The sequence below is a fragment of the Phyllostomus hastatus genome, unplaced genomic scaffold (assembly GCF_019186645.2).
Source record: "Phyllostomus hastatus isolate PE091 unplaced genomic scaffold, TTU_PhHast_1.1 phas_contig_64, whole genome shotgun sequence".
Lineage (NCBI taxonomy): Eukaryota > Metazoa > Chordata > Mammalia > Chiroptera > Phyllostomidae > Phyllostomus > Phyllostomus hastatus.
This window is the reverse complement of record NW_025333928.1, coordinates 9,284,255-9,310,325: the sequence shown is the minus strand read 5'-3', so window position 1 is coordinate 9,310,325 and position 26,071 is coordinate 9,284,255. Positions and strand designations below refer to the sequence as shown.

At 52.8% G+C, this 26,071-nt stretch overlaps 1 protein-coding gene across 1 annotated transcript; it reads right to left on the bottom strand.

Annotated features, from left to right (window-relative positions):
- Positions 1–1,978: 1,978 nt before the first annotated feature.
- LOC123825396 (major vault protein) lies at positions 1,979–25,956 on the bottom strand. The gene is given in 16 exon segments (XM_045848771.1): positions 1,979–2,245; positions 2,957–3,145; positions 3,655–3,781; positions 3,996–4,023; positions 4,026–4,111; positions 4,776–5,162; positions 6,174–6,371; positions 6,447–6,691; positions 7,561–7,842; positions 9,262–9,498; positions 9,800–9,894; positions 10,773–10,904; positions 11,011–11,134; positions 17,523–17,718; positions 17,908–18,040; positions 25,611–25,956. Coding segments are annotated over 15 exon segments (2,640 nt in total). The 5' UTR covers positions 18,033–18,040; positions 25,611–25,956; the 3' UTR covers positions 1,979–2,056.
- Between the last annotated feature and the right edge of the window lie 115 nt (positions 25,957–26,071).

Genomic DNA, 26,071 nt, shown 5'->3' with positions numbered 1-26,071 from the left:
AGGAATTAACTGGCGGTGCAGTGGAGAAAGGCGAGAGATGCAGAAGAGGACTCAGGACTTGAGACAAGTGGGACCTAGAGCGCCTAGGAGAAAGCAGCTTCATCACTAACTATGCCATCAATCAAGTTCCCTGGACCGTCGAGTCAGCCACAAAGAAGACAGAGAAAACAACGATACACTTGTGTTCACTGTGGAGGTCCAGGCCAACAAGCACCAGATCACACAGGCTGTAAAGAAGCTCCAGGACACTGACGCGGCCAGGGTCAACACCCCGATCGGGCCTGATGCAGGGAAGAAGGCACATGGCCGACTGGCCCCAGACTATGACACTTTGGAAGTCGCCAACAAAATTGGGATCATTGGATCTGAGTCCAGCTGGCTAATGCTAAATATAAACATTTTACACTGTAAAAAATTAAAATGAGACCAGCCAGCATGTGGGGTCTTCCGCCTCCGGCAACACACAGCTGGTCATGGGTCTTTTCCAATCAAGTATCATGTGGAAGGGGAATGGTGCGGGCATTAAGGGAGGTTTTCTGGGAGTAAATTACGGGTCAGGGTCAAGGTCACTAACGCCCTGAACTGGAGGAATATTGTTGGTAGGGAGGGGGAAGCAGCAGGAGTTGAAGTCTGAGGTGAAAGTGGCCATGGGAGCTGGTGGCTGAGATGGGAAGGAATATCCCCGCCGTGATCTCTGACCTTGCCGCTGTCCCCCACCCTCAGAGGCCCTGGGCGATAAACAGTGGTAACACAACACTTAACACGTGCCAGGTACCAGATGAAGAGCTTAAGTTAATTATCTAAGGGAAGGAAGGTGGAGGCAAGTTTGGAGGAAGCAGAGGTGAAGGGCCGACGCACTTGGCTGTTCCAGAACCCTGAGCCAGCACCTCCCAGTGCAGTGGGCAAACAGACAACCCCGGCCTCAACAAGCTCAGACCTGAGTGGAGCCACTCGCCACACAAATGCACCTCAACCTGGAAATGGACAAGGCTCATGGGGTCTTTCCCCACTTGGGGGAAAGGAATACAGGGCCTCAAAAAGGCTGCGGTCCTGCTCAATGGGGATTGCTGGCCCATTTCACAGATGGGAAGGGATCAGAGAGGCTGAGTCGCCCCCATTTAGCCACACAGCCAGTAAACCCAAGCTTCTTTACCTCAGATCTTTTTGCTTCCTTAGCAGAGACCGGGCAGGCCTGCCAGTTAGGGCTGTACCTGGGCCGAAGTACGGTTCACCTTGCAGCCTCCACTTGTGTGCCCAGACTGATGGCACCCGGACTCTTTCCCCAAATAAGAGCTCCTCACTAGTCATGGGAGAGGGTGGGGAGGCGAACTGCACACTCCCCCCCACCCCGCTGCCCAATGCTCTTGAAGGACCCATACAAGAAGCCCAGCAAGGCACTCCAGTTTCTACTGCCCCTCTGCAGCATCCTCCTCCGCATCTGACATTCCCATCTGAGACAGACCAGTGCACAGGTGCCTTGCTCGCAGGCCTGCCAGGTGTTACCAGCAGGTGGCACCAAAGGGGCCTACCAAGTGCTGAGGGCAGCGTGGATGCACCTGCAGCCCAACTCCAGAACTCCCTCGACAAAGCTGAGTTCTGGGAGGAAGTGGCAGTGTGAAGAGACGCTGTGAGTGCGAGTGCGGCTCCGTGCACTCGCACGGGAGCCATCCCAGAGGGGCTGGCCAGGAGTGGCCAGGAAGGCCCATCCTCTCACCAGTGGCATCGCTTCCCCCACCTGGAGTCTAAGGAAAGCTGACTGACTGCCCTGAGGACTGTCTGGCTGATTGAGTAAGACTTTGGGGCCATGGCTATTGATCGGGGTGACTTCAGGTTAGTCTCCCTGCCTCAGTTTCCTCCCACATTACATATGGGGTTAGTCTCCAGGAACTATCTCAAGATTTCAGGGGTATTCTCTACCCCTCCGCCCATCCTTGCATTAAGCTCCCCTGTGACATAGACTTGAGGTAACACAAGAGGGTTTAAATGCCCAGAAGTGTAAATTTTTATTTGTCGACACAGTGTGGAGCTAAGGCACGATGCAGTTGCTTCCGAGAGCTTAAGGGACAGAAGAGGACTGGAGAAGCAAGTGCTGTTCGGGGCCAGGCCCAGCGGCCACCTTCGTGGCTGGGGCCTGGGCCTCAGACCCGAGCCCCAGCAGGCCCAGGGCTGTGTTGAAGAGGTTGACAGGAGTGGAGCCGTCAGTGATGAGGGTTGATTTCAGGCCCAGGCTCTGAAGCAGTTTGACCTGGAGGGAGTGAGAAGGCAGCGAGAAGAGAGTTAGAGTCAGGTCCCTTCTCTCATACCCCTGTCGCTGCCCTAGGGTGGGCTGCGGTCTACTCCGATCTGATACTGCGGCTGCTGCCCAGGCCATCCTCGTGGGGTTAGTCAGCGCTCAGCGAGGAGCACGAGAGGAGAATGAAGGTGTCGTCCTCCGGCCCTGGAAGGCCTGAGAGATATGGCCCCTGCCCACAGCTGCCTCTGGGAGCTCAGCATTCCACCCTCTGCTGGTCAGTTCTTTCTGTTCTTTAAATGCACTAAGTTTCATTGTGTCTTTTCACTTGGGCCCTCTCCTGGGAAGTCCTTGTCAACTCTGCATAGTGCTCAAGTATACCGTCTTCAGAGTGACCGTCCTTAGACCGACTAATTTGAAATGTCACCTCCCCTTTCACTGTATTGACTTCCTTCAAAGCAGTAGTCACAGTGATGTCCCATCTGTTCACTGTCCCCCCAGAAGCTCCGGTTCCCTGCTGAGTCTGGTACAGTGCCCAGTATGACACCACGCTCGGTGATGCAGGTCAGGACGTGGCGCACAGGGACAGTTCCATCACTACCTCACCTCACCCCTCTGTCCCCAGCATCTCTCTAGATGTTGTATTTGCCTCTCCGGCTCCGCCTTCTTGGTTCCAAGTATGGTCCCAAGACACACACAACCCCCTTGCACTCTCCCCACTCTCACCTGCATCTCCGGCCCTGCCACAGCAAGGTCCCTGATGGTGCTAGGGCCCAGGGCCTCCGTCATCTGCTTGAACTTCTTCACCTCCACCTCAGCCAGCTGCTGGGCCTTGCTCACCTCCAGCTCCAGCTGGGCCCGGGCATAGACCAGTTCCAGCTCCCGTACTTTCTGTACCCGCTGGAGCTCAGCCTCCTAAAAGGGGAGCCTTCTTTCAGTCATGTGGCCCCCGGGGACAGTCCAGCAAGTCACCCGGCCAGCAAGGCCGAGGGAGCTGAGGTGAACGGGATGGAACTGAGAATTTACAGCCAGTCAGGCGTAAATCCTGACTGTGCCAACTTTTAGGTAGTGACCCATGGGGGCCCCCTGAGCCCTCAGTGCCCTCATCTGTAAAGTGCAGTAATACCTACTTCATGGGGTTTCAAGCATTCAGTAAGAGCATGCATGTAGAACACACAACACCTGGCACAAAACTGTTGGATGTGTGGGCCCCTATTACATGTAAGACGGGTGAATACCCTCTTTGTCTTCCAGGCAGGCACTAAGTGGCTTGGTAGAAGGCAAAGGACTTTATAAACCACAAAATGCTTGAAAAGAGCTGTGCGGTAGGGTACTTGGTGCCCTGCTCAGCTTCAGGGACTGCAGAGACTGGGCCTCTTCTGGTCCCCAAGGCCACACCCTCCCAGGGGCATCTCCCCACTCACCGTCTCAATCGCCAGGGCCTCCGCCTTCAGCTTGGCCTGCAGCACAGAGCCCTGTCCCTCGATGCGCGCCGCCTCCGCACGGGACTCAGCCTCTGCCTTGGCGGTCCCAGTGCTCTCCACGGCCGTGCTGGAGACACCCCGCCGTCAGTCAGGCGGCACCCAGGAGAAAGCCTGCCTGCTCTCCTGCAGCCTCGACTCCTGCTAGCAGCGTTCACAAATACACCCCGGGCTCCCTGCACCAGTGGCTTTGCCAAGAGCTTTGGCAGGTCATCTTTCCCTTTATTTTTTATTATTGTTATTATTATTATTATTTTACTCGATTTCTTTAGTTTTTGACCTACCTCAGAGCCTCCAGCTCCAAGAGTTCCCTCGAGCTTTCTCGGCTTCTGACTGGTCCAAGATTTTCTGCCGCTCAAGTCGGCCACGGGCTTCTTGTTCTAGTCTCTGGGCCTCGTGCCTGGGTGGGAGAGGGGACAGGGAAGATGCTGGCATGAGGCCAGAGCTGGGACAGGGGCTCCAAGAGCGGGACCTCCAATCTACTGGGTGCCCAGGATGGACCCTGGCCCGTGGGAGGTACTCAGGATAAAGCGGAAGAAGGGTGTGTGCGCCGTGGGCCTGGCACGATTCCAGACTCAGAAAACTGTGGCCAAGGCCCCTGCTGTGACACAACCTTCTTTCCAGTGGGGACGGAAACAAATAACTTAGGATGACTTCAGACAATGACAAGCCCTGAAAATGAGTGACACAATAATGACTTGGCGCAGAGGGTGCTGCTTTGGTTAGGGGGGAAGCAAAGGGCTCTTCAAGGAGAAGCCTGCCCTGAAGCTCCCAGGAGAGAGCCCTGGGCACAGGAAGCAGTCCTTGCAGAAGGCCTCAAGCCCAACCATGCATCCGAGGAGCAGAAAGGGGCTGGCGGGCCCGCAGCCTGGGGATGAGGTGAGGTGGGAGAGGCAGGGCTGGACTCCTGAGTGCCTGGAAGACCGCAGAAACGAGTCTGGGTTCTTGAACATGCAAGGACAGAAGCCACAGGAGCAGGGTGACATCTAGTCTTATTTTAAGTGGGCCAAGCTCCCTGATGGGTAAGAACAACAGCAGACTGACTACCAGGGGAAACCACTCACTTGGCAGCTGCCTCCTGGGAGTTGGTGGTGATCTCAATGGCCAGCTGGACACTGCGCTGCAGGGCATCCCGGGTCCTCTGGTCCACAGGCTCCACTGACTGCACATCCACGCTGCTGACCACCAGTCCGTTTTGGGGGAAGACAGCCCGGTCCCGGGCCTGGGGCAGGGCCTCACTTGCAGACCCCTTGGCTTCCAGAGTCTCAAAGCCAAAGACAGCAGTGCGAATGATGCGGGCTGAGTTCTTGTGGAAGTCATCGAAGGTGACAGAGGCCACGGCCCCCCGCACCCGGGATGCTATGGCCTTGCAGGCATCGCCCACGAAGTCAGGCACAGAGAAGAGCTTAGCCGTCTCCTGGGGGTCCTTCCGGTCTCGCAGCTCAAAGTGCCTATGAGCGAAGAGGCCCAGAACAGGGAGGCATTTTCCTCCATGAAACGACAATTCCCCCATCTTTGAGTGGGGCTCCTACACCCACCCTCCATGGCTGGGCAGGGCCTCTCAGGGTAGAGAACGCTGCTTAGCGCCCACCATGTGCCACGTGATACCCTCAGAACCTTACACGTGCTCCCATCTCATTCTCTGTCACTCTGTGAGGAGCATCATCCCCTTCACGGAGGAGAAAAATAGAGGTCCAGAGAGGTTAGGCGACAGACCCAGATTCAGCTGAACCCAGGCAGTGTGGCTTCCAGGGCCTATGCTCTTAGCTGTCACACTCTAGTGCCGCAAAGAGAGCAGGGCCTCATCTGCCTCGCCAGGGTCCTGGCCACTCAGCCAAGAGGTAAAGAACACCCCCTAGGCAGTGTGGAGCATTGCTCCTGGGGGTGACTTATCTTCTCCACCTCTAGCTGCTGCCATTTGAGCTCTGACTACACACAGGCATTGTTCTGATGCTAGCTGCAGCCTGTTGTCAGCCTGTGAGACTGATGGTCACATGTCCTCCTCATTTTACAGACGGGGAGACTGAGGAAAATGCCAAGTCACTGGCTCAGGTCCACAGCCAGCAAACAGCAGAGCTGGGATGCAGACCCAGGCCGCAGCCCAGAGCATATGCTCTTGACCTCGTGCCCACATGGCCCACTCCCGCCAGTAGGATAGATCTTTTTACAGCCTTGCAGTTATGTGTTTTGCTGAACACATGCTAAGTTTAGCTGGGGAGTGTCCTATCACATCCCCAAAATCCTGCTCCCAGGAGGTGAGCCCACATCCTCCCTGTCATTCCCCTGAGGCATGAGACTGGATTTCTGGGAACCCCTGCACGGCCCTCGGGACCACAGCACAGTCAGGCTCCCGCCCCCATCCTCAGCCCAGCACTCTCTCTCTAGGGAGGGGGCATCTCTCTCGCCAGGGTTCCCCCGGGGTTGCTCCAGCAGAAGTCCCCGCCGCTCCTCCCACCCCTTACCAGTTGTACGCGAGCTGCAGCTGCAGCCTGGCATGGTCTGCGGTTTCGATGGTGATGACATCTGTGAAGAAGTCAGGCCCCAGAAGCAGGCAGAGCGCACGGCGGGCATGGGGACGCTTCGGCCGCCCAGCCGAAAGGGACAACACCGTGAACTGCTCCTCAGGACCCAGTGACACCAGCTCAGGCCCAAACACCACACTGCAGAGGGAGTGGCAAGTCAGACACTGGGGAGCCTCTCCAGCCACCCTTCCCCGCCCCTCATCCAGCCCTTACCGAGCTCTCTTCTCCCTGTAGTCGTACACCTGCACCGCAGCGTTGTGAGGGACGCGGTAGCTGACCACTCGGGTCTTGTTCCGGGGAGCAGAGGGCTGAAGGGTCTTAGCCTTGTCCTTCTCACCCCTGTCCGCCAGCGGGTCCTGCCCCCTGTTCAGCAGTTCCTCCACCCCAGGGGGCAGCTCTTTCTCCCACAGGACCTCGTCCTGGGTCAGCATGTACGTGCTTCCAATTACAGCACGCACCTCAAGAGAGGAGGACAAGGACGGACGTCAGCAGGAGAGGTGGAAGGGAGAAAGGCCCTCCCAGCAGTCCTAAAGCAGAACTGGTGGGGGGGCCGTGCCGCAGTGTGGCTACACACAGTCTCTGTGGTGAGGCTGCATTTGCGCTGGCCACCGCTGGCTCTACCGCCTTGGGCAGGCTGCCTCACCTCTGTGCTTCAGTTCCTCATCTGCTACACGGACCTGACAGGGGCCACCTCACAGGGCTGAGCAATGAATGACATCTCACATGTCTAATGCTGAGAACTTGGCATAGAGTAACTGCTTGATACTATTTCTTCTGTAATTTTCCTTCATGGGGCAGCTTGGACAGTGTCCCGGGGACAGATGCAACCCTAGGAAATAGGCGGCACACACTAACACTGCCTGGATTCTGAGCTCTACTTCTAGGTTGGACTCTTAGAGAAAGAGGTCAGAGATGTGGTCCTAGGTCAAACCAAGGTAAAGGTTTCAGGTGAGGAGGCAAAGAGGAAGGATTCTATTAGGAAAAGGGCCTGAGGGAGGAGGTGGGTTCTCGCAGTTCCTAGTCACACCCCAGTCAGACCTTCAGGCCAGGGGCCAGATTTGCAGTGGGAACAGAGTCCCCATCCTGAAACCCGGTTCACCTTCTCCCCCGGGGGTTTCTAAAATGTGAAGTTAAGACGTTTCAGATTAAGGAAGGCAAACACTCCACAGAATCCCCTTGCACCTACCAGCCCGCTGCTCAGCAGCTGCTATCAACGTTGCTGGAGCCCCCTCGCTGGGGCCACCACCACGTACCTCCCCCATCAGCATCGCCCTCGGGCCTGGAGCAAGACGAACAGCAGTGACAGTGCCCAGCCCTCAGCTGTCACCTTTCCAGTCTTGACATCCTGCACGTAGATGCCCTCATTCTCATCCAGGGGGATGGCCTGCCGCTCTTCCACCACCTCCACCTTGGCCGATGGCACGTACTCCAGGGGCCCACGGATGAGCCAGTGGTCGCCAGCCTTGCGTGAGACCTTCTCCTCATCTTCCTCCTCCTCCAGGGGCTGCAGAGCCCTCAGCAGCAGCCCCTGCTGCTCCGACAGCACGTACACATCCTGGATACCTCGTTCCAGCCTCTCTCCTGGCTGGAGGAAAAAAGACTTCTCCCCCTAGTGGGGAGACATAGGGTTAGGAGCAGCTGCCACCCAGGGTAGCAGGCGCCTCAGCTGGCCCCTCTCCCAGCCCCATGGGGCCGTGGACTCCTTTTGAGGACAGGAGCCCAACAGACACTTTCCCACCCACACGTTACAATACAGTGAAGAGTTACTGGGACTGTGAGGCACTCTCCAAATGCCTACAGATCCTATCTGGTCAAACCTGCCCTTAAAAGATACTGTGAACTGTCAGGACCCGAATCCTCACTAGTTCAACAGTTAAGAATTAACATATTGTCACTCTTAACTTCTCCTACGTTTAGTGTTGGGATGGTGTAGTCTGGGCCTTGGCAAACTCTTGTCTTTGGGCCAAATCTCACCTGCTGCCTTTAAAAAAAAATATGCAGGGGTAGCCAAGGTAGGTTTATAGCTGTAAGTATGCGAATCACAGAATTCACTATATTAATATTATTATTAACCTACTTTATTACTACCCCGTATATATTGAGATATAATTCACTCGCCATGACATTTACCCAAAGTATCTAATTCAGTGGTGTTAGCACACCCACAGAGTTGCCCCACCAGGACCACGGTCTAACTCTGGAACATGCTTATCACTCTGGAAAGAGACACTGTGCCCAGTAGCAGTCACTGCCCGGCTCACCCACCAGTTTCTGCCTCTGCAAATTCACCTCTCCCAGCCCTGTCATATAAACAGCCTCACACAGGATGCGGTCTTTTAGGTCTGGCTTCTTTTGCCGGGCATGGTGTTTAAGTTTACCCATGTTGTAGTGACTGATCGACAGCTGGTGTTCACTTCTTTCCACAGCTGAATGATGTTCCGTTGTTTGGATGTACCACAATGTTTATACATACATCAGCTACTTTTCTCTGTTCGCTCACTCAAATACAATGCTACAGGGACACAGGGGTGCTCGTCCGCTGACAAGCTGTCTATGTTGCTTTCGTAGAACAGCAGCAGAGCTCAGTAGTTGCCACAGAAACCTTACCGATCGTGAAGCCCTAGACATCGGCAGTCTGGCCCTTTAGAGAAAAAAGTGTGCCGACCCCAGTTGATCCCTTGTGGTTCAGAGAGGGGCTGCAGTAGGGGTGGGGAGAAGGGTAAACCAAAAATTTTTTTTTTTAAATGCAGGATGACAAAGTTTCCAGAAATAGGAGCGTCACAGTCTGCCGCACAGGACAGGGCCAGGGAGGCGCTCCCAGCAGGGGTGGTGTGTGACTCAGGTCAGGGGCTGCTGGGAAGATTAACAGGCCAGACTCTCAGAGCTAGAACCTAGGGTGCCCAGGCACAGAGGGAGCCACGACAAGCATGGTACTCCCAGAACGTGTCCCCAGGGTGTGGGGAGAGAGGTCTGAGGCTCTCATGCTGTTTAAGGGCATTCACCCTCTGGGGGAGGTGGGGGCACTTACCTTGACCACCAGTTTTTGTCCCAGCTGGTTCTTGCCATCTAGTCCGACTGGGTCGAGAATCACGCAGTAGTTGCGGGGGCCCAAGGTGGTGATAGGCACGACGCCCATCACCTCCTCGTAAACATCTGGCACATGAGCTTCTGTGTCCTGCACTGTCACCAGCCACTCCTCCCCAGTGCGGCGGGCCACTCCCCTCAAGTCTCGGAAGTTCTGCCGAGCCCGGAGGTGCAGGGCTGTCTGCAGAGCAAGACGTGCTGGGCGTCTGAATAAATCCACCTGCAACTTCCTCAGGGGACCTGGGGAGCCCACTGGCCACCAATGCTCTCAGGTCTCAACGACAGTTTCCATTGACCCAGGAGGACTTTTTAACCCTTTCAGATGACCCAGGATACTCCTCAGGTTATCTGACCTCTGAATTTTTCTTCTAGTGACCTTAGAAATATTGCCTCTTTTTCACTCCTGCGTCTGCCACCACCTCTGTCACTTTGAGCAGCCCCCACCCCAGGGTCCCTTGAGTTACATCCACCAGAGCACAGACCTTTTCTGTAAGGATCACGGCGTCCACCAAATCCAGAACCTCCTCAAACACTGCCGGCAGATATGCGCCCACGGAGCGGACCAGCCATTCTTCTCCTGGGTCAGTAGTGTAGCAGTAAGGGTCAAAGGTCACCCAAGCCTCCTCCCCAGCCACCCCTTCCTGGAGCCTAGACAGCAAGGGACCTACAGGACTTTGTACACAAGGAGATGACACTGCGCCCAGGCTCAAGGGCCTGACATGAGTCCTGGCATTTATTCCTTTCTTTGAGACTAGAGGAAAACTAACCCCTACCCAAGAGAATAAAAAAGCCCTTCTAAGTGCCCAAGTTGCTGCTGTGCCAATACCACTATGACTTCTCTAAGCTCCAAAGACCAACTTATTTCCTTCCCGTGAGATGGGCAGCCTCCGTTAGAGCCGTAGATGGCACTGAGGTTGTTGAAGAAGGAAAAGTGCCTGGGTACCAGTTCCAGCCTTGCCCTTCCTGGCCCCATAAACCCAGGTAAGTAATCTAATTTCTGTGCCTCCATCTTATTATATAGAAAACGGGAATAGTGGTGACTCAGAGCTATTTGAGGACCAAATAAGTTATTATTTGTAAGTTATTTGACTTTGAATTACACATGGCACAAAGGAAGCGCTGTATTTAAGATATTGTAATATCACTGCCAATTGCATGTGAACGCCAGACACGGCCACTGCCCCCAGCTCACGGGAAAGGGTACGGGGGAGGGAACAGGCATGTCAACATGGTCGAGGTCACCGGATCCAGGCTGGGACGTCGCCTGCATGAAGGTGAGTGGGGGAAGCAGCTGGGAGCAGCCCCCGACAGCTTATAAGGGATTCCAGGTAGGCACTTCCTCCCAGGTTGTACTCACAAGTGGCTTCTTCCCATCCCTCCCCCACTCCCCCTGCAGCTGAGGCGGTCAGAGCCATGGCCTGCCCACCCGTCCTCAGTGCTCCCTCCCAGTCCCACCTGTCACCCTGTCCTTGCCGTCCCGGTCCCGGCACTCTTTGCGGGCCCTCAGCCGCAGAGCCTGGTTCTGCCTGATGATCGTGGCCTGGATGATCTCTACGACCTCCACCTCCTTCTGGGGGATGTAGGTGCCTTGGAAGGGAAGATGAGGCCGAGGTGAAGGTCAGAAGATATCAGGGTTGCGATGGGAAGGCAGGAAGCCTCCGACCCCAACTCCGGCCCAGTGGAAAGAACTTACCAGGTCCTTCAAATAGCCACTCATCTCCCGCAACAATTTTATCTCCATTGCTATCCTCAAAATCCAGCAATGCCTTAAGATGGAGTGCAGTGTTGGGCAGAACCACCTGCAGTGGGGTGATGTCCTAATAGGGGAAGAAGGGGAGTCATGGGGCATCAGTGCTGTGACCCCAGGAGTCGCACTGACACCTTGGAGGTCAGGATCCACAGCATCAATCTTTACATATGTCCTCAAGTTAGACTCAGAATGGAAAGTGCAAGACAGGGGTTGTCCCAAAGCCATCTGCTCTGAGGAACCAAGACAGGGTTGACAGAGCAAGAGGATGCCCCTGCTGATGAGCTGAGGACACACTTCCTCTGAAGGAAGTGCTTACACATTGTTTTGAACCAGAAGTTTGGGTGGGAAACTGGGTAGAGGGCCTGACGGGAGATGTGGAAGATACATCCAAAAAGCTGAGTAACTGAGAACCTCACGGCCCGGCGTGCACTGGGGCTCTCTGGGAAGTCTAAGGAGGTGGGAAGGTATCAACCGCTATGACAGGCACAATTGAAGCATGTAACTTTGTTTCAAGGTTGCCTCATGATCACAAGATGGCCACTATGCTCCAGGCATCACATCCCCTTCCCTCAGGAAGAGGGACCTGGCAAGAAGTAGCCACACCTTTTAGAAGTTTGTAGAACTGTTTCTACGAGTAGGATTTCACTTGATCTTTGATCTGAGGGAGGCAGGAAAGTATGGAAAGAGAGCATAGTGGATAAGGAATATGAGCAAGGTCACACAATGAGTAAGGAACAGAACCAGGACTTGAACCTCAGTGTTTAGTGAAGCCTACCTGCTGCTCCTTACTTCAGCGGGGTGGCCGTGGGGCAGAGAAGGTCAAATTACTCTACTGTACCCACTGACCACACCCTGGGCTGGAGAGAGGCAGAGCTGGAGGTCACTGCCCTGGCAAGCCCTTCCCTGCACACTGTGAGTGTGCATGGCGCTCTGCTGGCAGTGGGGGGACAGGACATACCCCGTCGTCACGGAGTTTAAGTGCCCGCAGGTGATACGACACAGGCACAGACCGTTCTCTCCAAGCAGACTGTGGACAGTGCCAGGGGAGAGAGGCTGCAGAAGTAAAGATGAAGGAGAAGTTAGGGAAGGCCCTCAGAAGGTGGCACTTGAACTGGGGGTCAAGGGAGAGCTGACTTTTGATAAAGGTATGGGAGGAGGGGGAGAAGGTGAGCGTTACAGGAAGAGCACAGAGTCTGGTGTGTCTCCCAGCCCCCACATCTCCTCTCTCCCCACTTCCTATCTGTTCCATCGCAAATCCCATCTAAATTTATCTATCCCTGTCGTCGCCCTCACCCAAGCTGTCAACACCTCTCTCCTGGACGATGGAAATAGCTTCGTAATTGGTCTCCTGGCTCCCACCTTTGTCTCCCTCCAGTGTGTCCCTCAAGCCTTTGCAGGCAAGTTCCCAGCTTGGGTCACTGGGTACCCACTAGTATCACAGTAAGACTGGGAATACAGAGGAAGAACAGATTTGGGGGTCAGGAAAAGCGTTGGTTTGGATGTCCAATATGAGGTGGCTGCAGAACATCTGGAGAGGGCTTCCTAAAGGCAGTTAGGGGCCTCCGAGCTAAGGGATGGGGTGTGTTCAGTGTGGACCATGAAAGCACGAGAGGACACACGGGGATTTGGGACAGAAGCTGAAGGCAGAGAAGGCAGCGAGGAGGGGAAACCTCTACAAAGATGGAAAAAAGACATCCATGGCACAAAGTGTAAAGATACGTTTTAAAAAGAGCAGATCAACAGAGCAGATGTGGTTGAGAGGGCCTGTGAGACACAAAAGGACTATCCACTGGACCTGCAGTTTGGACGTCTTGGTGCTTTGTCAAAGGGAGTACAGTGGGGGCGGGGCCGGGCCCAGATGCAGGGGCTTGTGGGGGAACAGGGCAGAGGACAGCAAGTACAAGTTGTCGTCAAAGAGTGAGTGAGGAAAGCAAAACAGTAAGTAGCTAGAAATGAGATTCACAGGGCCACCCATAAACGTGCATACAAATTTAGTATATTCTAGGACCCAGCAATTCTTATTAGTCTCTACTCTTACAAAAAAACAAACAAAAAAACCTAGCATGCATAAGGATGCACAGACAAGGATATTTATTGCAGCACCGTTTTTCCCATATAAATTGGAAACATTCTAAAAGACACCCAGTGAGGGAATGGCTGAACCTCTATATATCACACAGAATTACAACAACAATTAAACAAGATACAGACTCCCGGCCAAGATGGAGGTGTAGGTGGACACACTGTGCCTCCTTGCACAACCAAAATTAAGGACAACAAAAATTTCTAAACAAAAAAACAACCAGAACAGACAGAAAATTGAACTGTACGGAAGTCCTGACAACCATTCATCCAAACCAGTAAGAGGGGCACAGTCAGCTAGCGGAGAGGGGTCGTGGCAGGAAAAAGCAGTGGCTGGCAGACCCAGCCCGTGGGTGCAGGGAGGCAACAAGCAGACCCACTGAGGTGCGCAAGGCAGCTGGCTGTCCACAGTCACACCTTCCCGCGCAGATAAACCAGGTGAAAACAGGCAGTGAGACAGACCACACAACCCAGGGCCCTGGGGCTGGGAAATCAACCCTAAAAGCACTGATTGAAAACACTTGTTGGGGTTGAGGCACCCGGAGAGACTCCCAGCCTCACAGGAGAGTTCACTGGGGAGACCCACAGGGTCCTAGAGTGTACACAGGCCCACCCACCCAGGAACCAGCACCAGAAGGGCCCAATTTGCTTGTGGGAAGTGGCAGAGGGGACTGAAATCCAACAGAGAGCAGAGCAAGTGCCATTGTTCTTTCTCGGACACCTGCCCCACATACAGCATCACAACCCAGCCACTGGGTTAACCCAGCCACTGGGTTGACCCGCCCTGGTGAACAAACACCTAAGGCCCTGCCCCTCACTACATAACAGGGAGATCAGACCCCCTCCACCAAAATGGCTCAAATGGAAGAACAAATCAAAGCCCCAGAGCCAATATTTTTAAGCGACCAAGAGATAACCAACCTATCAGATGCACAGTTCAAAGCACTGGTGATCAGGATACTCACAGAATTGGTTGAATTCAGTCACAAATTAGATGAAAAAAATGAAGGCTACACTAAATGAAATGAAGAAAAATGCACGGGGAACCAATAGTGATAGAAAGAAAACTGGGTCTCAAATCAACAGAGTGGACCAGAAGGAAGAAAAAAACATACAATCAGAAAAGAATGAAGAAACAAGAATTCAAAAAATATGAGGAGAGGCTTAGGAACTTCCAGGACATCTTTAAACGTTCCAGCATCTGAATTATAGGGGTACCAGAAGGGGAAGAGGAAGAGCAACAAGTAGAAAAGTTATTTGAGCAAATAATAAAGGAGAACTTCCCCATTCTGGCAAAGGAAATAGACTTCCCGGAAGTCCAGGAAGCTCAGAGTCCCAAAGAAGTTGGACCCGAGGAGGAACACACCAAGGCACATCATAATTCCATTATCCAAGGTACAAATGAAGGAAAGAATCCTAGAAGCAGCAAGAGATAAGGAGACAGTCACCTACAAAGGAGTTCCCATCAGACTGTCAGCTGATTTCTCAAAAGAGACCTTGCAGGCAAGAAGGGGCTGGAAAGAAGTATTCCAAGTCATGAAAGGCAAGAACCTTTATCCCAGATTACTCTATCCAGCAAAGCTTTCATTTAGAATGGAAGGGCAGATAAAGTCCTTCCCAGATAAGGTCAAGTTAAAGGAGTTCATCATCACCAAGCCCTTATTATATGAAATGTCAAAGAGACTTATCTAAGAGAAAAAGAAGATAAGAAATATGAACAGTAAAATGATAGCAAACTCACAGTTATTAACAACCACACCTAAAACAAAAGCAAACTAAGCAAACAACTAGAACAGGAACATAGCCACAGAAATGGAGATCACATGGAGGGTTAGCAACAGGGGAGTGGGAGGAGGAGAGAGGGGGGAAAAGGTACAGAGAATAAGTAGCATAGACAGTAGGGAGAAAATAGACAGGGGGAGGGCAAGAATAGTATGGGAAATGTAGAAGCTAAAGAATTTATGACACATGGACATGAACTAAAGTGGGGGAATGTGGGTGGGAGAGGGTGTGCAGGGTGGAGGGGAATGAATGGGGGGGAATGGGACGACTGTAATAGCACAATCAATAAAATATATTAAAAAAAAAAAAACAAGATACGACTTATGTACCAAGATGCATGAGTCCATTCAAAAGACACTGGCAAATAACAATATGCTAGCCCTTATGCAAATAGGTTCTGATACTTTTTTGGATACATGTTGATGTGAACACATAGTCATTTCTGGAAGTGTGTGCCGTGAATGAGTGGTCGTAGATGCCTCTGGGGAATGGAGAGCAGATACTGGTGGTGGAAGTCAGGGGGGACTTGGCAGCCTTATTAATGCATTTCTTAGAATGAAAAAGTTACATAAATAAGCCTTTAAGGCCAGAAAAGGATGGAAGAGACAGAGCATGCTAACTGGCCAAGAGAAAACTATCAGTAGTGAAGAAGTCGAAGACAGGGGAGAAAAGCTCTAGATGCGGAACGAGGGTTCAAGAGATACAGGGATGAGCTCCCTGGGCCCACTGATGGAGGGGAACCTCCTGGAGGCTCCAGCACGTGGGGAGGAGAAGGTGGGCTTACAGGGAAGAGAACATAGATCCAAATCCTGCCAGATGGCCGCGATTTCCAACTACATAGGTGACCCGAGTTGTTCAAGAGTGAAAGGGCAGAAAATGGAAGACACTGGAGAATAATAAACATTTAGAAACACACAGAGAAGAGCAGAGAGAAAGCCGCTGGGAAGGGAGAGAACCAAGGAGCAGGGCTGGGCTGCCATGGGCGACTTGACCCGCTCCTACCTGCGATGCTGTGGCGGTGGCGGCCAAGCGAGCGGCAGGCAGGCTGGGACCTCCCCCCCGGGGTGCGAGTGTAGAAAGGGCAGGTGGCGACGCCAACCCAGGGCCTGGTTTTGCCACAGTCCAGAGCACAAGGGCTCCAACGAAGAATTCAGTCGGGGTTGGAGGGTCAGGAGAGCAGGGCCAGGAAGAGAATTCGAGGGATAAAAGATGGGATCCAAAGCCTCGAGGGGACACAGCAAGAGAGAAGGGCTAGAACAGGGAGGCAGATGGTAGGGAGGACGCTGGAGTTTAATTTCAGAGCCGGTGGGAGGGGGCGGGGTCAGGTGGGAGAATTACCAAGTCCAGAGTGGACTTGGCACTGGGCGGGGCTGAAGCTGAACAGAAGGGGCAGGGTCAGAGCTGAGGTCAGGAAGACCAAGTTGTTGACAGGGTCACTGTGAGAACATTAACGAGGCTCTGAAGTGAGCAGAGGGGTGAGGGAAGGGCGGACCCAGTCCTCAGTGAAGACTGGGGGAAAAGTGGTGCAAGGCAGAGGCAAGTCTGACTCCGGAGTGGAAAAGAAGCATCTCAGAGGCTTGGGGCTCTGACGGGGGAGGGCCTGGCCCTCGGAGCAGGGAGCACATGGGGTTTGAGGGAAGGAGCTGCTGAGGGCTGGCATGCGGAGGCTAAGAAGGCAGGGATGGGAAGGCTTTTTCTCCACCCTTGGAACTGTTAAATACTGGTGTCCCACCACCTCGACTGCTCACCACCCAGACGGGGATTTAGTTGTCTGAGGTAGGCCATGCATATGGGTAATTTTCAACTTTTGACAGTTTCAGACTTAAATAAAGGTTATTCTAATGCAAAGAACACTTCGACATTGCTCACTCAGATTCCTCAAGGGTTAACGCTCTAACTATTATTCATCACTTTCTAGCCCCACACACGCACTCTTCTGCAAAGTGTTTGCATCTAAGAGGATAGGAACGTCTCAAGTTTCTTGCGTCATACTACTGTGCTCCCAGGATCAGGAAGCACCACTCAGTGAAGTGACCTGGAGTGACACAGCAAAAGAGGGTACGGGGGTGAGGCAGAAGGACAGTTATGGACATAAAGATGGGAGGTCCACTTGCTCAGGCCCAGGCACTGAGCACAACAAGGACAAGGGCCTGGCTGCAGTGCACGCCTCCAGTGCCTTCCCGTGGGAAAGCCACAGGCATGCGAACCTGGACCTCATCATGCCCACCAATGCTGCCACTGAGCACCAGTGTCTGGCACTGTTTGAGTGAACAAAATACTCATGGCTTGGCACAGGTCACTTAGCGCCAGACTGGTCGGGAGCTTCCAGCAGGCTCTGGAGCCCGCCAGTTGACTAGGTGGTGAGATGGCCCGACAGCTCTCGAAAGAGGGGCAAGTGAGTCTGTTGTAGGCATGTGAGGAGGGAGTGGGGGTTTGGGGAAGGTCAGTGGAGGAGCAATGAATAGATTCTACCTTTGGCAAAAGCAAGAAATGTTGCCCCCACCCCTCCCACGGTCCCAGTTTGTTTTCCCTCCAGAGGCAGTGCAGAGCCCTAAGATGAGGCGGCAGGACAAGCAGAGTGGGTCAGATACCTTTTCCAGTGCCTCCCCTGGGTACAGGGGGAAGGGGTCCTGGGCCAGCCGGATCTCCAGGTCAGCATGGCGGAGCCGTACTTGCCCTGTGACATCGAGTAGCACTGAGCCCGTGGCATCCCGGGACACTGGGTTGGCCACTGTGCAGTAGTGGCGTGGGGGGACAGTCACCATGCGCACAGGGGCAAACAGGACCCTGTTGGAGGGTGAGAAGTGGCATGAGGACCCAGGAGACTTCCAATCCCAAAGGAGGCAGTGAGTGGAAGAGAAACTCCCTGTGACCCGAGGGAGGGCCAGTCCACAGGAGAGATGGATGACGGTGCCGGCTGGACTGACGGGCCCTCCTCAGCCCCAGTGTCCCCCACAGCCCAGTCTTGACACCAACCTCTCATTGTCCTGCCGGATATAAGTCTTGGGTCCAACCTCCACACGGGACACATTGCTGTTCTGGTCCAGCACGTGGATGTAGTGGTATGGGGGGATGCGGATGATGGACTCTTCAGTTGCCATGGTAGCTCCTGTGTGTAGGGCAGCATAGAGAGTGATAGACAGGTGGGGAAGATACAAGAGGAACACAGGGGGCCTAGGATGACACAGGTGTGAGCCTGAAAACCGGCTGGGGCTGGGGGAAAAGGCCTCTTTCTCTTCCAACTCAGATTACTCTACCCATCGCTGCCTCCACACCCCCCCCTCTTTTCTTCCCACCCAGGGCAGCACAGCTCGTCCAGGTATCACCCCTGCCAAGAACTGCCAGGCACAGTTAACCATAGAAGCCCCAGGTTCTCGACTGATCCTTCCTTTTAGCCCCATCAGCTTCACAGCCCAAGTGGCCTGCACTTTCCCAATCCCCAACCCCCATGGTGTAGGAGGAGCTGGGAGTGCAGGTCTGTTTCTGGGGGTGCCTTGGCCTTCTCCAGCACAGCAGGGATCAGCAGCTCCTCCAGAGGGCGGGCAGTCTTTATTTCAGGGGATCCAAGGACCCAAGCAGTATTCAAATGTTAGCCCATAGCCCAAGAATATTTGCATAATCTTTGCTCCTCCACCCCCACCCCTGTGCTTTAGGCAGTCCTGGGATCCCTGATGGAACTGATGCTCCTGTAGACTCAGCTGGATTAGACACAGCATAAATTATTCTAGTGCTTTTCTCCTCCTTCTCTCTGGTTCATTGCCACCCTCAACTCCCTGCTGTCAAGAGCAGCGGGGAGAGTGAAAAGTCAAAAGGGATAAATGAGTACTGTATTCCTCCTACCCCATCCTCCCTGCTTCTGAATCCGGGGTAGTTCCATACAGTGCTTGGCCCAGTCAGGAAGTCATACCTTCTACCTAAACCCCACCACTGCCTCCAGCATGCCTTGGACATTGGATAACATGTGCCTTTGAGTCACACAAAGGGAACCAAGTTTACTAAGCAACCCAAAGCCTTGTCTTCTGAGACTTTGGTCAGACAGTTTTGGAGCCACCTACTCCATCACTTACCCAGCTTCCAACTCGCGTGAGAAATGGGAAGCGAGAGAGAACTGGAACGGGGGAAACAGGTAGGAGCTATGATATTGCAGAACCAAGGAGAGGCCCAAGAGTTCTACTTGATCTACACAATCTGTACAATTTCAATGTTGGGGTTCAGAAATAGGGAGTTTTTACAAATCCTCAATTCCTGCTTTTCTTGAAGAATTAGGAGCTAGGCCCTACATTCCCACATAGCAAAATTGGCTACAGCCAAGTAGCAGCTGTGACCTTCAGATGGGACACAGATTTTCCTGCTTACCAGTCCTCACCACTCCCTGCTGTCTTACACCTGGCCTGTTGCATTCATAAGTACCTGCCTGGTTCCTGTTTATTTAATTTACTTTTTTATTTTAGAGTTTACTTATTTTTCAGAGAGAGAGAGAAGGGAGAAAGAGGGAGAGAAATGTCTCTTAGTTGCCTCACACACCCTGGCCTGCAACCCAGGCACGTGCCCTGACTGGGAATCAAACTGGCGACCCTTTGGTTCACAGGCTGGTGCTCAATCCACTGAGTCACACCAGCCAGGGCCTGGCTTCTGTTTAAAATGCTATAACTCAGAAGCACCCAATAGGACTTTCTACAATGATGGAAATATTCTGAATCCATGTTATCTTCAGACCAGCCACATGTGACTACTGCACACTTGACAAACGGCTAGTGTAACTGAGGAAGTAAATTTTTAAAAAAAGATTTTATTTATTTTTAGACAGAGGGGAAGGGAGGGAGAGAGGGAGAGAAACTTTAATGCGCGGTTGCCTCTCTCACACCCTCAACTGGTGAGCTGGCCCACAACCCACCCATGTGCCCTGACTGGGAATCAAACCCGCAACCCCTTGATTCACAGGCCCATGCTCAATCCACTGAGTCATACCAGCCAGGGCTAAATTTTATATTTTAATTAAAATAGCCAAGTACGCCCTGGCTGGCGTAGCTCAGTGGATTGAGCGCGGGCTGGGAACCAAAGTGTCCCAGGTTCGATTCCCAGCCAGGGTGCATGCCTGGGTTGCAGGCCATAACCCCCAGCAACCACACATTGATGTTTCTCTCTCTCTCTCTTTCTTTCTCTCTCTCTCTCTAAAAATAAATAAATAAAATCTTAAAAAAAAAAATAGCCAAGTACGAAGGTACCACATATGATGTAATGAATTATTTTTAAAAAATAGCCAAGTGTGTACACCTGAAACTAATACAAAATAATATTGAATGTAAACCGTAATTGAGAAGACAATAGGCACGTGTGGATGGTTGATCCCATATTAAACAGTGTAGCTCTAAGTAGCCAAATCCTAGATAGGGACAATGTGTCACTCAAGGCCACACAGCAAGTCAGTGCTGCTATCCAGATGAAAATCCCAATCTCCATGGAGCGCCCGCCCCCAGCAGCAGCAGCAGCGGCACACTGCAGTGGTTAGGGGTGCAGGTGCGGAGTCAGTCTGGGCTTCCTCACAGCTCTTATCCTCGGCTTTCCTGCCTTGACTGCTTCCTTAATGCCTTACCTCCTTTTAAAAGAAGTTAGTTTCGATCTGTTTTCCTGGTACACTTTTCACATCAGAGGGATGTTATTCTGCTCCTCATTCTTTTATCTCGCAACTTTGTATGGGATTTGGCCTTGATACTTTTCTGTTGTTCCTTTTTCTATCTGAAGTGAATTCCCCCTTAACCTGTAGGAGAGTGGCTTTTCTAAAGCCAGAGCTCCCTCCTCTGCTGACTTCAGGCAGTGTTTGAAAATACTAGGGCTGGCGTTCTGCTTTGGGGGTTCTGTTCCTTCCTCACTCTAATCTGGACCTTCTCTTTTCTTCCTCTCTGCCACCCCCTTCTGCTCAGCTGTGCTTCCAGCCCCTGGAATTGCTCCCTGATGTGGGGCCCCTGTGCCCCTGGGGGCTGGAACTGATCTCGGTTCTAACCTTTCCTGAATGGGTGATCGTAGACAAGTCCCTTGCCTTCCCTATACCTGTTTCCTGGCCAATCAACTGGGGATGGATAGGACATTTACTCAAGCTATGAGGGCTGGGTTCATCATAAAGCACCTGGAACAGAACCTGGCTCTTCAGAAGCACTGTGTCTTACAGCTGAGGGAGGGTGGCCTGAGGCCGCTTCCTTGTCCATTTAGGGCATGTGACCTAGCACCAGAGGCTCTCTGTCTCACCTGGCACCTCAGCCTCAACCCTCACTATTTACTGGTCAGGAATGTGGCAAATCTTTGGTCACCCCAGCTGTGGGGCTAGAAGAACAGAAAAGGAAGGGGCTTCTGACAGCCAAGTGAAGCCTCTCCCAGCTGCTCCTTTGCCAGGTTCTCTGCAGGGCAGAAGCCTGGCCAGAAAGCCAGATGGAGGGAGAGGAGTAGCTAGGGCTGTAGGCGGAGGCATGGAGAGGGCTCCATGAGGCCCCGCAGGGAAGATCTGAACTCTAGGTTATGCAAGGCTGGGAAGCAGGCTCTGGAAAAAGCGTCCAGTGGCTCCTTGTTGAATGATCCCTCATACCCCCTATGGCTGAGGGCTCTCACCATCTGCCACCCCAGCTGGACTCAGTCAGCAGGGTTGAGAGCCTGGCCCAGCTCCGTGACTCAGCTGAGAGTCATCCTCTCAACAGATCAAATTGGACTTTCGCCTTGTATGAGACCAAGCCCATGCCAGTGGCCTTTGTTTCAGTACCAGGACTTTGTCTCACCTCCCTGACCACCTGTCCACCACGCTCTAAAGCTGTTCCTTCCAGTTAGACCATCTGCCAAGTTCACCCAAAAAGAGACTTTGCCTTTTCACTCACCATCCACAGAACTGAGTTTCAATAGAGGGCCTCTTGGGAGATCCGGGGAAACCATTTGACTCAGGCAGCATGTTGGTGACGAGTCTCAAATTTAGACTTTTGTGGTTTACCAGATGACATGTATAGTTAGAGCATTTTTACTTCTGATATATCGAGCCCTTGAAAGAGCATGATTAAGAAGTCTGTTGGCCTTTGGAAGGTCCTGCCCTGACTTGGGTGTGGCCCCAACAGCCCAAATTCACTCATAGCTCTCCCTTCAATGCCAGTTTCTGAGATCTGTCCTAGTCTATCCTCTGGGTACATGTCCAGATTTGCCTGATCACATGTCCCTCAAGTGTCATGAGGCTCCTGTAAGAACTGTCGGCTTTCACTCAAAGTCTCAGAGACCAGCAGCTTCCTGGCTGCACCACACCTCTCCCCTCACTCACCAAGAAGGCAGGGGTAATGGGTGGATGAGCAGAGAGCACGACAGCCTGTAAGGAGAAGCTGGGTTCATCCTCTCATTGAGAGAGCTCTTCACCTGCGTCTTGGCTCAAAAATAAACTTATGCTACCACAAATTTTAATTGACTGACGAGTCACTACATATCAGAGATCTTCAGGGCCTGTTGTGAGTGGCTGACAGTGAATCTTAACTGATGCCCTGGTGACCAGCTACATTGTGTATTTGGTCTGCAGTGAGCAGCAGCAGCTGCACCTGGAAGCTTATTAGCAACTCAGAATCTTGCGTCCCACCTGAGAGCTGCTGAATCAGTTGGCATCTTAACTAAACCCCAATGATTTGGGCTCAATTCAAGTATGAGCAGCCCAGGTCTGCAGCAGCCACTCTCAGCCCTGACTACATCAGAATCACCTGGAGAGCTTTGGCAACCACCTGTCTCTGGGGATTCTGACTGAGTTTGGTCTGAGGTGAGGCCCAAGCATTGCTGTATTTAAAACCTCTCTCCTGCCCTGGCTGGCGTAGCTCAGTGGATTGAGCGCAGACTGGGAACCAAAGTGTGTCCCAGGTTCGATTCCCAGCCAGGGTACATGCCTGGGTTGCAGGCCATAACCCCCAGCAACCGCACATTGATGTTTCTCTCTCTCCCCCCTCTCTAAAAATAAATAAAATCTTAAAAAAAAAAAAAACCTCTCTCCTGACTCATGTAGCAAGAATTTGGTTCTGTGTTGCCAGCATGCGCTTTACTTTCCTAGACTTCGAACTGGAATTAGAAGTAACTATCTCCTAGGTTTAAATACTGGAAATGAGTGAACTGTAGAGGGTGAGAGGGTGTTCTGGGGGGGGGGGGGGGGGGGGGGGGGGGGGGGGGGGGGGGGGGGGGGGGGTGGGGGGGTGGGGGGGGGGTGGGGGGGGGGTGGGGGGGGGGGGGGGGGGGGGGGGGGGGGGGGGGGGGGGGGGGGGGGGGGGGGGGGGGGGGGGGGGGGGGGGGAACAAAGATGAGCTCAGATTACAGATGCTGCTCAAGGACAGGGAATTCCCTTTATTCTCCCCTAGCCCCTTCACCCTCGGGGCCAAGTAGTCCCCTAGCCCACACAAGCCCCCACCCCAACTTTTTAAAAGATTTTATTTCTTGTTACAGAGAGGAGGTGAGAAAGAGGGAGAAAAACATCAATGTCTGGTTGCCTCTCACACCCCCGCACTGGGGACCCAGCCAGCAACCCAGGGATGTGCTATGAAGTGCGAATCAAACCAGCAACCCTTTGGTTTGCAGGCCTGCATTCAATTCACTGAGCTATACCAGGCAGGGATCACAAGCCCCCTTGTCCCAAGTCCTAGACTCCTGGTCCAGGCATGTCTGAGCTGGAGGTGAGGTCAGTGACTCAGCCTTGCCGCCATCACCTCCACCAAGCTTAGGGTTAGAAAGGTGCACATGAAGTGCGTCATGAACAGGCGCTTATCTTCCCAGGTTTCCTTCGCTGATTTTACACCTTCTAGTTTTTGTTGGGAGAATGCAAGTCACATTACTCAGGTACTGCAGAGAGACTGTTTTCACCTGACGACTTCCTGGTTTAGGGAAATGATTTCCCACGTTAGGGGACTATAGTGGAAATTTTTGAGGATTTGTCTCACATGAATTGTGTGGCAGCAAAATTTTAGGAACTTTTCTTCTTAGGAAAATCTTATCTAAGCTCCAGCCCAACTGGGCTACTTCGTGGGAGGAACAGCTCTGGCAGCCTGTCAGGATGCCTCTTGTCCTACATCCTCCCGACCTCCCGCATGCCGCCAATTAAAGCCAATCATTGAAGGCAAGCATTGCCTAGATTACAAGTGACCCAGGAACAGGGCTTCAGAACCCCTGAGCCAGATCAATGTTTTCTCAACTCATCCAGTCATAGGACTCAGCTGGGAGTGCTTCCGGGTCTCACAATGTACCGCGGAGACTCTGGAATTTTCATTATCATTGGCAAGTGCCCCTGGATAACGGCTCCCATTTATTAAAAACTTAAATGTCAGGCATAGTGTTAAATACCTTTAATTAACACACTTAACCCTCACCAGAACCTAGAAGTTAAGGAACTTGCTCAGGATCACGGAATAATCAAAGTTCAAAACCAGAATTTCACCTCAGGTACCTGGACTGCAGAGCCCCCAAGCGAGGAGCAGCTTGGCTTCTCAGGCACAAATGTCAACTAAGATTCTAAACCCAGAACAAGGACTTGGGTGGGGCTGGGTACTCTCCAGGAAATAATGCCAGTGGCAATTCAAAGGTCAGCACTTTCTGCAACCTGGGAGGGCAGCACCCACAAGGAGGCCTGAGTTACCAGGGAACGCTCAGGTGGTTATCTTTATCTGCTCATGGCTTTGGAGACCTGCCCCGCCAGAAAGCACCAACCCAGGGCGGGCTGGGTGCCGTGTGCCGAGGGCAGAAGGCAGGGGTTTCTAGGGAGTTAGTTGGCAAGCGTCCTGCCAGTCTTTCCCCCAAAATCCAGGGGTCCAGCCAGGCGGGGAGTAGAACACAGGGGACATCTGTCTCACCCACCATCCCCTACCTTTCCAGGCTTCACTCCTGAGATCTAAGGTTCCCAGAATTACAGGTTGGTGGGTCCAAATGAACTTCCTGTTCTTTTTCTTTTTAACACATATTTTTAATCCTCGCCTGAGGACATGCTTATTGATTTTAGAGAGGGGAAGGGAGGGAGAGAGAGAGAGGGACAGAAACATCAATTGGTTGCCTCTTGTATGTGCCCCCTAACTAGCAACCTGGGTATGTGCCCTGACCCTGAAACAAACCCATGACCCTCTGTTTACACGACAATACTCCTATCAACTGAGCCACACTGGCTAGGGCTAAGCTTCCTGTTTTCTACTTCCTGCTCACAGAGGATAAAAAAAAAAATTTTTTTAAAGCCTTGCCCATTAAACTCCACACCTTCTGGAAACTAAGCCTGGCTTAAGATCGTTCTGCTAATGACTTCTTAGATGATCTACAAGGCCCACAGCTGGCATAGCCCTGAGGGGGGCAGTATGAGAACCTCAATATTTGGAAAAGTTGAGGGATCTCAATGTGGACAAATCACATTCTAAGGGCTCAGGGGGGCAGGCCATAGCCAAGGTCTCCAGTTGGAGGCCAAATGAGGACAGCAGGACCCAATCTAATTCCAGGAGGGAGTGTGAACAGACCCCTTAAGCTTCCCCTATCCTGACTTCTGACATGGGAGCTGGAAGTCAGAGGTCTGAGATTTTGGAGGGGACGGGTGTTGGTGAGGTGACAAACTGATCTATCTTTACTTCAAGACAGAAAAACTCCAAGGAAAGCAAAACCTCTAAAGGCCAACCCTCCACCCACCTTCCCCCTGCTCTGCTTTAGAAAGGTCTTACCTGCCCCAGCAGAAGGGAGGCCCTAGAAAGCAGAACAGGGCTAGAGAGAGCCTTGAGGGACACAAGGCTCCACCACGGATTCGAGGTTTTGGGGCTAGTACGGAAGGACTCACGTCCAGAAGTGTGGCTGACTGCAGTAGACTCCTCCGGGTGAGGAAAACCCAGGGACCCAGCCCCAGGAATCACTTCCCGGCAGGGAAGGGCAGGGCGGAACAGGGCAGGGCAGGGCAGGGCAGACTTGGGGGTGGGGCTTGAGCATTTAAAGGGCCCTTGCAGCTAGTTCTCCTTTTCTCCTCTGGGTGGCTTTGACTGCAGCTGAAGGTACTGCAGCTCTTTTAACACTCAGAGCCAGCTGGCCCCACTGGAAAGAGACTGGGACTTAAGGCAGGTGCCTGACTGAGTTCATCTCTGCCCCATAAAGCTCTAACTTCCCAAAATGGGTGAAGACAATTCTGCCCCTC